This window comes from Cynocephalus volans, chromosome 10 (genome assembly GCF_027409185.1).
Source record: "Cynocephalus volans isolate mCynVol1 chromosome 10, mCynVol1.pri, whole genome shotgun sequence".
Lineage (NCBI taxonomy): Eukaryota > Metazoa > Chordata > Mammalia > Dermoptera > Cynocephalidae > Cynocephalus > Cynocephalus volans.
In genome coordinates, this window is record NC_084469.1 from 56,321,499 (window position 1) to 56,332,731 (window position 11,233).

The 11,233-nt window shown below is 50.6% G+C and overlaps 1 protein-coding gene across 1 annotated transcript; it reads left to right on the plus strand.

The window, feature by feature from the left end:
• Positions 1-980: 980 nt before the first annotated feature.
• On the plus strand, positions 981-10,049 carry EIF3K (eukaryotic translation initiation factor 3 subunit K). The gene is made up of 8 exons (XM_063112229.1): positions 981-1,119; positions 2,167-2,265; positions 3,487-3,607; positions 5,713-5,787; positions 7,684-7,750; positions 7,857-7,934; positions 9,448-9,573; positions 9,981-10,049. Exons 1-8 carry the CDS (start codon positions 1,061-1,063, stop codon positions 10,010-10,012), a joined length of 657 nt encoding a protein of 218 aa, XP_062968299.1. The 5' UTR covers positions 981-1,060; the 3' UTR covers positions 10,013-10,049.
• The last annotated feature ends 1,184 nt before the right edge of the window (positions 10,050-11,233 follow it).

Here is an 11,233-nt window from a genome sequence, read left to right on the forward strand (position 1 = left end):
ACGAGATGCAAATATTAATTGTAAGGGGCGGGGGGTTGCCCTAGCACCCCTCCCCCGTAGTTGAACCTCTGTTGCGTTTTTTGAAGGTTTGGCCACAACCTAGAGGTGGCAGGTCTGCACAGGAATAGCTATGTAGTGTACACGCCTGTTCACCTGCAGCACATACACGCATTTATGTTACCTCCTGTGTGGTGTGCAGACGCGTAGACGTGCACATGCCTGGATATCTGGGTGTACACATGTGCATACACCCAGAGCACATACCTCCACAAACATGGCACATGCCTGTGCATTCAAGCCTGCACTATAATCTATACACAAAACTCATGGCGGCACACATGGGACGCTTGCCCTCAGCCCCAATACTGGAGCTTAATGGAGACTGGGAGCAATCGGGCGGGGTCCAGGAGCCCCTCATCCCAGCCCCTGCAAAACAGAACACATTAACTTTGTGGGACCCTACTCCTGGGATGGAGGGTGGGGACCAAGATCCAGAACTTGAAACTAGGAAGCTCAGGATCCTGCTTCAGGAACCCAGACCTAAGGCAAGTGGGGCCTCAGAAAGCTCTCTTCGGACTCGGCCACGGGAGGGCTACTAAATGCATTCCCACACACTTTTGTGGTTTGAGGCCGCGAGCAATGAGACGTGCGCGCACGCCGTCAGAGTTCCGCCTCCTTCTCGGAGAGTTTATACGCTCGCGCGCGCGCACGCCCCAAACCCTGAACCTGGACACACGAGGCCTGGGAAAAGCCCAGCCCCCCTTCATTGCCCAAGAAGGCGCCTGCACACTGGGATAGACTAAGCTTTTTCTCACGCCGTTGGTCCAGCTCGAGTGGAGCGAATGCGCACGCGCCAGTTGCGCTTGTGGGGGTGAAATCACGTGGCAGCCGGAAAGCGTGGCAGCTGCCGCAAGATCATGCCCTTTTACCGCCAACCGGGGCTGGAGAGTCAACAATGACGTATTTCCGTTTCCACCACCTCTTCCTATTCCGGTCCTCGAGGGCTACTCTCCGGTTTTGTCTCCGGCTCCAGCCCTGGTTGTGGGAGGTGACAGTAGTCATGGCGATGTTTGAGCAGATGAGAGCGAACGTGGGCAAGTTGCTCAAGGGTATCGACAGGTCTGAGCCCGGTCGGAGGAAGCGCTCTGGCCAAGCGGGGAGGGGGAGAGGGTTTTCCGGAGACAGCAGAGGTAGTCAGGGTCCGGGACTTGCCCTGGGGTGGGGTTTCTCTCGTCATTCTGGATGTGGGGAGGTCATCCTGGAGGAGATGTTTAAGGAAACAGCGCCGCAAAGGCCTAGAGGCAGGAGAGAAGGCCTGCCGCTCAGTCTCCCCTTTAATCACCTTAAAGTCTTCCTGTCTGCCTCTCAGTTTTCTCTCTGTTCCTCATCTCTCACTGTGTCTCTCAGTGCTTCCTTAATCTCTCCCTTCCCTGCTCCCCATGACATTCACTCAACACATGTCACCAAAATCTGCTCTGCTGATCAGTACTAGGCAATGCTGGGAATCAGAAGTGGCCAAGACAGCCGCAGGCCATGCCTTCGTGGACTGAGTTTCCACTCTAAAAGGGAGACAAAACCGACAACAGATATTGACAGTCGGGAGAGGTCAGGGCTGTGCTGGGAGAAGTAAAAGCCAGAATGCTCATGGCTGAAATGGGGGAAACTAGGCAGGGGCCTAGGCAGAGAGGATGGGGCTGGGCCAAGGTGGGGATCTACGAGGGGAGGGAGTGAGTAGAAGAGATGTTCAGGAGGCCACAAATGGGCCGGCCGGTTAGCTTAGGTTAGTTCGTGGTGCTGATAACACCAGGGATCGGGGTTTGATTTATTTACCAGCCAGCAGCCACCAAGAAAAAGAAAGAAAGAAAAGGAAAACTCAGGAGGCCATGTGTACAGGCTGCAGTGACTGATTGGCTGAGAGGTTGGGGAGAGATCCTAGACAAGATCCAGGGCTCCAGTGGGGTTTAGAACTTAGGTGAGAGCTCCTGGATGTGGACACGTTTTATTGGAGGTTATAGAGCTGATTCACAGCTTGGGTAGAGCAAGTGGCCAGTGCCAGATTTAGAGGGAAAGGAAGGAGGGAGGAGGTTACAGTGACCATTTGGCCCGATAAAGTGACTGACCTCAGTTTCTGTCTCCTCTCTGCTCACCCATTCGATTCTCATCTAGGTACAATCCTGAGAACCTGGCCACTCTGGAGCGCTATGTGGAGACACAGGCCAAGGAGAATGCCTATGATCTGGAAGCCAACCTAGCTGTCCTGAAGCTGTGAGTGTCTGTCCCCTTCCCCGCCCCCATGCCGGCAGCTAGCAGGGTGCCACTCCCAACATGGGCAAGGGGGTAGGGTAGCTGGGGGTAGCCTGCAGGATGTGACTTCTCTTGGTGTGCAAGACTAGGAAGCCAAGGAAATTGAGGCAGAAGGGAGAGAATGGTTTTCTAAAAATTAATTACAAGGTATGTATACAGGATAGTACGTAAAACAAATATATAGTTTAACAAATAATCCTACATGAAGACCCATGTAATCATCATCCATATGGCACCCTCTCTCCCCCCCACCTTGGTATCCATTCTCATGCTCGCGCGACCTGACTTTATACATGCATGCATCCTCATCAACTTGGCTTAGGTCTGCCTGCTTTAACACAAGTGTAATCACACAGCATGAGCTCTTTTGCATCTGGCATTTCCACTCAGTACTGGGTTTGTGAGATCCATGCGTTTTTCATGTGGTTGCAGTTTGTTTGTTGTCATTGCTGTGTAGTGTTTGATTGTGTGACTCTGTCCTAATGATCCCTTCCCTTGTTGATATTATCAGCACCACGCTCTAACCATCTGAGCTAACTGGCCAGCTCCCCTCTTGTGTGCTTTCTTGGCATGCTACCAGCTATGTAATTTTTGTAGATTATGTACCCTTGGTTTTCACATCTGTAAAATGGAGATAAAACTTGTATTTGTGGGGTGGTTTAGATTGTTATTGGTGATTGCCACTGCTTGGTGAGTTCTCACCACATGCTAGCTTCTGTGCCACAGGCTTTATATGTATTAACTCACTTCACTGCTATATTGCCTGTGTGGGGTAGATGTGCTTGTTATTGTCCTCCTTTGCAAGGAGGCAAGGGAGGTGCAGAGAATTTAAAATAAGCAGTCCCCTGTCACTCAACAGGGAAGTTTAAACCTAAGTCTGGCTCCAGAGCCTTAACCATTACTCCATACTGCTGGTTCTATGCTCATTTGTCCGTGAATCACTTTACAGCATCTACCTTATCAGGTGGTTGCAAGGATTAACTGTCCATGGCTACAGAGCAGGGAAGTAGGCTCAGAGAGGTTAAAGTTACACAACCAGAAAGTGTTGTGGTTGAGTCTGGGGCCCAGGCATGTCCACCTCCCAAGCTCCCGACTAAAGCACTGGGCAGCCTGCCTAGCACCTGGTGAGGCTTGGGGACCTGGAGGTGCCACTGTTGCCATTTCTCTTGTTCCCCTTCTCAGGTATCAGTTCAACCCAGCCTTCTTTCAGACCACGGTCACTGCCCAGATCCTGCTGAAGGCCCTCACCAATCTGCCCCACACTGACTTCACCCTGTGCAAGTGCATGATTGACCAGGCACATGTATCCTTCCTGTTCCTGGAGGTCGGGAGGGGGGAATTGGGAGGGGTAGGGGCGGAAGGCAAGGTAGTGGAATTCACAGGAAAGTGGTCTGTGAGTTCATCCACAAACACTGAGTGCCTGCTGTGGGCTCGGCCTGGGGCTGGTACACTGTGGTGACTGAGACAGGCCTGGGCCCTGCCCTCATGGAGCTCACAGTCCACTGAGGAGACAAACAGATCCCCCATTTGTGACAGCCTAGAGTGGTCAGGTCTGGGGCTAGAGGGGCCAGAAGAGGAACCTGACCCTGGCAGGACAGGGAAAGCTTCCTGGAGGAGGGAATATCTGAAAGATAAGGAGTTAGATGAAGGGGTAGGTAATAGTGATCCAAGCATAGGGAATAGTAGGAAGGCCTAAAGGAAAAAAAGAGGTCAGTGCTGTTTTTTAAAGACAGCAGAGGAAGTTTGTTGTAGGAATGCCATAGATTTCCAAGTGGAGTGTTGTTGGACTCAAACAGCACTAGGAAACCATTGAAAGCTTTAAAGCTGTAGGGCACTGTGGACAGATTTATGCTTTAGAAAGATTCCCTTGAGGGATCTGGCTATGTAGAGAGCCACCAGGCAAGAGGCAGGAGGGCCTGGGAGGAGTGGCCAGACAGGGCCATGAAGAGCTTGGATTGTCAGGCTCCACGAGGGAAGGAACTTCATTTACATGTGTCCTTAGTACCCGGCACACAGCTGGCCTTCTGTGAATTTTGAGTGAAAATCAGTGAACTCTCTCCTCTCCTCAACTTGCTTTTTTGTGTTTGGTGCAGTGCTTGGCCAGTGAGCCTCCAGCTTTCATTTACTCACTTAACAAATTCGGCAGAGTCCCCCACCTGTGCTTGACAAGGCAGGTGGGCCTTTGTGGTGGCGGCTGTCACACTGCCTGCTCATTGGTGGCTGAGCTGAGAAATGGCAGGTGACTCATTGAACCCGCTCCACCAGGTGTGCACATGGTGGTTCCTGCCTTCTCATAGATTGTCTACCTCCCCCAAGGGTGTGTTCTGGTGGCTTTTTGTAAAACAGATATATATCCACCAGCAAAAATCTGGGTGATAAAAAAAAAAAAATAGGTACATGGTTCACAACTGAAAATATGAAAGTAAACAGTGAAAAACAAGGCTTCTTTTTTCCCTGTCCCACAGCCACCCCACTCCCTTCCCAGGAAGCAACAGTTGTTTGCATTTCTTGGGCACCTTTCCACAGATATTCTGTAAAATACATAAATACAGGTAGGTGTGTGTGTTCGTGTACAAATATTTCCCCCACACAAATGGTAGGATATTATGTGCATCTTTCTGGGTCTAGCTTTTTTCATATCACAGTGCGTTGAGTTCTCTGTGTCTGTTCTGCAAGTGTTCACTTGATCCCAGTGTGTGGATGAGCTGTCATTTATTTCATTGTCCCCATCATTGGACCCTTGGTCGTTGCTCACCTTTTGCCACTATAAAGAGTGCTGCAGCGAACATCCTTTCTCCTGCAGACGTCCGCGGAAGAAATAAGATGGCTTCATTTTCCAGTTCTTTGACAGAACTGAACCTTTGGAAGGAAGGGACTAGAAGAAGGTGATGGGGAGGTGTATTAGTCTGTTTATGTTGCTTATAACAAAATACCTGAAACTGGGTGATTTATAAAGAAAGCAAAATTTATTGCTTAAAGTTTTTGAGGCTGGGAAGTCCAAAGTCCATCTGGTGGTGGCAACAGTGACCCAGGGGTCTCATTGCAAGATTGTGGAAGCAGAAAGAGCAAGAGAGAGGGCAAGATAGACTCTCCTCTTCTTTTAAAGCCCTCAGAACCACGCCCCTGATCACCATGTTTAATCCATTCACTACAGCACGGTCCTTCAATCCAATCACCTCTTCAAGGCTCCACCTTTAACCTATTACCATAATAGGATTTCCCACCCTTTTAACAGTCACAGTGGGGGCTAAGTTTCTAATACATAAAACTTGGGAGACACAGTTCAAGCTTCAGTTAGTCTGGGGGGACATAATTCAGTCCACTGAAGGAGGGGTGATTGATCTAGGACCCAACCCCAGCCTCCTCAGGCTCTGAGGCCATTTTTCCCTTAACACTTCCTCCTCCCAGCAAGAAGAGCGGCCGATCCGACAGATTTTGTACCTTGGGGACCTGCTGGAGACCTGCCACTTCCAGGCCTTCTGGGTAACTTCCCTTGGGTGCAGGGGCATGGCGGGTGGCTGGCCGTGTGGAGCCAAAAGTAATGATCATGCACATTTAGTGGTTGCGTGCTTGGCAGTGGGCCCTGTGCTCAGTGCTGTGCAGGCATGATCTCATGGAATCATCCTCACAGAGCCAGGACTTATAGATCGTCCCCTGTGCCAACAAGGCTCAGTCTGACCCTGTCCCCCTCCCCATCCATCCATCTACTGGGCTCTCTGGTACATGCCATCAGTCACAAGCGGAAGTTCTTCCTCTTCTCAGCCTGTCTGAACGTGCTGTCCTTTTCTTCCTCTAAGGGAGCCTGGCCCTCTTCTGTAGCCTCCTTATTCCTCATTGCCCCTGCCTGTCCCATCTCCCTCCTCCTCCCCAAACCCCCTAATCTTGAAGCTCATGTGTCATCACTTCCTGCCCCACTTTGTAAGTTTGACCCCCCTAGATGACTGCTCCTTGTTTCTTGAAGAATTTAGCTCTCTCTTACTGCCACTTTTTACTGCTCCTGATTCTTAGATGTTTGAAAAGCCACATTAGGTGATCACCCTGACCTGTCAGTTCCTTGATCTCTCATCCACTATCTTGTCCTCCACCTGACCTCAGCCCCTCATTCCTAGCCATACCCTGGACCAGTTCTCAGCACATTGAACCTCTGATGAGTTTTTCATTTTGTTTTGTTTTGTTTTTGTGGCTGGCCGGTATGGGGATCCAAACCCTTGACCTTGGTGTTATCAGTACCATGCTGTCCCAAGTGAGCTAACCGGCCAGCCCTTTTTAAAAAAATAATACTGATGCTTGGGTCCTGCCCTCACAGAGTCCAATGTAATTGGTCTGAGTGTAGTCTAGTCATTGGGATTTTGTTTATTTATTTATTTATTTTTCTTTAAAGATGGCCGGTAAGGGGATCTTAACCCTTGACTTGGTGTTGTCAGCACCACGCTCTCCAAGTGAGTGAACCGGCCATCCCTATATGGGATCCGAACCCGTGGCCTTGGTGTTATCAGCACCACACTCTCCCAAGGGAGCCACGGGCCGGCCCTAGTCATTGGGATTTTAAACAGTTATCCCAGGTGATTCTGATGTCTAGCCAAGGGTGGGGGCCACTGCCTTACACTTATCCTCACCAAGTAATTGCCCCCCTCCTTCCCCTATGAATTTCAAGCATCTTCACACTCTGGCCACTTCCCCCTAGCTTCCTGGCTCACCCCCACAAGGTCTCTAGTCTCCTGGTTTTCCTCCTGCCTCGCTGCTGCTCCTCAGCGTCCTTGTGGGTTCCTCTTTTCCCTCACTCGCACTGGAGGGAGCCCTTGCTGAGGTGACATTTGAGCAGAAACATGAAGGAGGTGGGGGTGCTGGTCATGGGGGTGGAGAGTTCCAGACATAGGAACAGCCAGTGCAAAGGCCCTGAGGTGGGTGGGTGCTTGGCATGTCTGAGGAGCGGCGAGGAGGCCACTGGGGCTGAAGCAGGATGAGAGAGTGGGCAGGTGGGTGGACATGAGAGCACAGAGGTGACGGGCAGATCCTGTGGGCCCTCATGGATCAAGGCAGGCATGTGGCTTTTTCTCTGAGTGTGAAACAGAGCAAGGGTAGGTGGCTGAGTGCAGTTAGCTGATGAGTGTCTGTCCCTCTCTTGGGTTGTGGTTTCTGCCTGCCAGTTTCAAACTCCAGCTCTGTGACATTGGGCAAATCACTTAGCTGCTCTGAACCTTGATCTCCTCATCTTCAATAGGCATAATGGCTGTAATTTACACCACAGGGTTGCACACAGAAGAATGGCTAGCATGTGGGGTAAATGTTCAAATGTTAGCAGTTATTCTTGTTAACATTATTAATATTAATACCATAGGTGTTATTAATATTATCGTGAACATTATCACTTCCTCATAGCAAGCTCTGGATGAAAACATGGACCTCTTGGAAGGTATAACTGGCTTTGAAGACTCTGTCCGAAAATGTAAGTCATCTTCTGAGCCTGGGATCCCTAAGGGACCAGGGGTAGGGAGTGGCAAGCTGGGCCTTGCAGGACGGCTCCTTACCATCTTTGTCTCTGACCTCCGTAGTTATCTGCCATGTCGTGGGTATCACTTACCAGCATATTGACCGCTGGCTGCTGGCTGAGATGCTTGGGGACCTGACAGGTAAGGCCCTCTGGGTCCCTTGTGCAAAGCTGGGAGGTTGGGGGGGGTTGGGCAGTGGGTCTCAGCCAGCTCCTCAGATGGACCCCCGTTGGCCTCACCAGGTTGTTACTGAATGCCCAGCCTGGGAGGAATAAGGATTTGGTGGAAGACGTTCCCTTACTTGGGGAAGATTCTGTGCCACCTGTTCACTTAGTCTGCATACACTTATTGAGTACCTACCCTGTGCTGGATGCTGTTCTAGTCACTGTGCACACGGCAGTGAACAAAACAGAAGGGCTCAGATGCCTTCTCACAGAGGTAGAGAAACAAATAACAAGATGTGTATGTCCAGTGGCGATTCATGCTATGAAGGAAAGTAAGACAGTGGGTAGAGAGGTGATGTTGGAACAGTTACCTTTGTGGAATGAGGCGGGCCCCCGAAGGCAGAACAAATGTGAAGGCCCTAGAGCAGGGGCCTGCCTGTCAGGTTTGCAGGGCCGCCAGGCTGTTGTGTGGCCACAACAGAGTGTGCAAGGTGGGGGCGGGGGGGCGCGCAAGGCAGAGAACTAGGGGTTGGAGGGGGATCTCCAGGTCTGGGGGCCTCAGGAGGACCTTGAGTGAGATGGAGCCATAGCAGGGCTCTGAGCAATGAGGGCTGTGATCAGATCTATGTTTTTAAGAAGATCCCTCCAAAAATGAAAAGGAGAGAAAAGAAAAAGGTATGTATTTGCTTATTTTCTCAAAAAGAAACAGAAAGGAAAGACAAGAAACTAAGGAAAATAGTTTTATTCCTGGGAGGGAAGGTGGGAACAGGGAGGAGAGTGGTGGGGTTAGGAATGAGACTTCTGAGTACCTTGTAGTTTTTTGCCTTTTGGTTCAGATAGGGATGGGGTGGGGGGGCATGGTTGGTAGCATTATACCGAGTGTTTATAGCAGGTAGATGTTTTACATATTTAAAAGTGAAATTAAATTAAAAGGGTATGAAACAAGCCTTGGAATGAATATAAAGAGAATTAGATGAATCTGTATCAAATTGGTAATGGTCACAAAGAAAATTATTTCAAATAAGTGAACACTACTCTGTACACCCTCACTGGCATACTTTCTAAGGGCAAACAGAAAAAGAAGGCTTACTGTTAGTGGTTATGATGACATCATAATTTTGCAAACATTTCATATAGGTTATGGGGAAAAGCAGGTAAGTAAATACTGTTAGGAACCAAAATTTACACTGGGAGAGAAAAGAGAGAAATATAAAATAAAAGAAGTTAAGACAAAAGCCCTGCAATGGTAAGGATGAGAAAGCTATAAGGCTCCCTCTAGCGGCCGTTTAGAGAATGACCCATAGAAGGGCAGGGTGGCAGCAGGGAGACCAGTCCAGCAGCTGCTGTTGTCCATGAAGGAGGTCCCAGTGGAGCCATTGTGCAAGGAGGGTGCCCTGGCCTATTGAGCCTGGATCCTCTTGTCTCCCAGTCCCCCTGGTACTGTGGAATCGGGCTGACTGAAGCACCCACACTGCCCATGTCCCCTGCAGACAGCCAGCTGAAGGTGTGGATGAGCAAATATGGCTGGAGCGCTGACGAGTCAGGGCAGATCTTCATCTGTAGCCAGGAAGAGAGCATTAAGCCCAAGAACATCGTGGAGAAGATCGACTTTGACAGTGAGTGGTGGCCTGGGGCCTCAGGCTATGGGGCAAAGAGGGTGGCCTTCGACAAAGACCAGGGCTGGGGTTCTTCATGGATGGGAGATTTGCATCTCCCAGACTCCACTGACCTGTCTTGGGGCTGCCTGCCCAGGGGAGAATGGCAGGAGATGCTGGATATTCTGCCATGGAACTGTCAGGCTGTGTCCTGCCTCCTAGCACTCACCAAGACTCTCCAAGGCCTAAAGGGGCCTTGCTGTGTGTCTCTACCCTTACTGGGGTCTGTCCCTGCTCACTGGCCCTCCTTTATCCTTGGGGCTTCTGGAGCCTCATGGAGGGTCTGGAGTCAGATAAACTGAGTGGGAATCTTGGTTGTCTACTTCACAGCAAAGTATGTTTACTCTGGTCTCTCCTTCTCTTAACAGGTGTGTCCAGCATCATGGCCTCCTCCCAGTAACAGCAGGCATTTAATAAAGATTTGTTGACTTAGCCCAGTGCTGTCTCTTCCTCTTCCTTGCTGGTTTCCTGCCTCTGCCTGCCCCTCGTCCACCAGAGGGAGACCAGGAGCAGGCCTCTGCCCTGCCACGTGCTGGAGGTGCCTCTGCTCTGGCGGGTCCCCACCCCCAACTCCCCTGGTAGGGCTTTTGCCTCCTTTCTTTTCCACCTTTGACTTCCTCCCTTGCCCCACCCCCGCCTTCCTGACCTTTTAGGTCATGGGTGGATGAGTCAGCAGGAGAAGGAGGCAGCTCTGACATCCCAGAGCCCAGCCCTGCAGCAGGCAATCCTGGGCTTTTAGAGGAGTGGAGGGGAGAGTGCTGTCTTTCTCAAATCTTGGCTCTTGCTGTGTCCTTGGTCCAGTGACTCCACCTCTCAATCCTCAGTTACCTCTTCTGTGGAAGGGGGAGAATAATGTACCCTTTTGAAAGCTGAGCGTTCCATGATGTCTTGCCAGTAAAGGTCTTAGATCAGAGCTTACCTATTCTTACTCTTAGAAAATGTGAGCCATTGTTAGTTTCAGACTGAGAAGGGTTTGTCACGAAGGCTGCATCTAGTCCTCAGTACTCTTCTGTTTGGAGAGACTCTACGAGAAAATAGGGATTTATTCTGCTCAAAACAAGAGGTCAGCACTAGGCAGCAGCTGCCCCTTCAGCCAGCTCATCCTCCCCTAGTCCCAGCTTACTCCTCTTGTTTGTGTTACCTGCCTCCTTTAGGAGTCCTACCTCAAGTCACTCAATCCTTAGCAGGATTGGTTTTTGTTCCCATTTTACACACTCCGGCAGAGTAACCTTGGGCAATTTTTCCCTCTGAGCTTGTGTGCAGTGAGGGCTGGGACCTGCCTCCTGGGGAAAATGGAAATGAAATGCCACAATAGATGTCAGCCCTTAGTGTAGGCTGCCCCTTAGCACTTCATTCTTGTGTGCCAGTGCACGTGAACTTTGCGTGTGGAGAGGGCAGCAAGCAAACTTTCAGCCTGCCTAGCCCTCCCTCCCTGCTTGCCTGTGCTCACGCCCAACATGCCTCTGAGGGCACTGGAGAGCCAGGGTGGAGTGAACACCCTCTGCCCTGGGTTTGAGACCTGAGCAGAGGTCATGAACTAGGAAGTGTCCAAACCCTGGAGGTGGAACAAAAGTGTACTTCTGCAGCTCACTGGAAGCAAGCTCTGAGGGGTGGTAGTGAG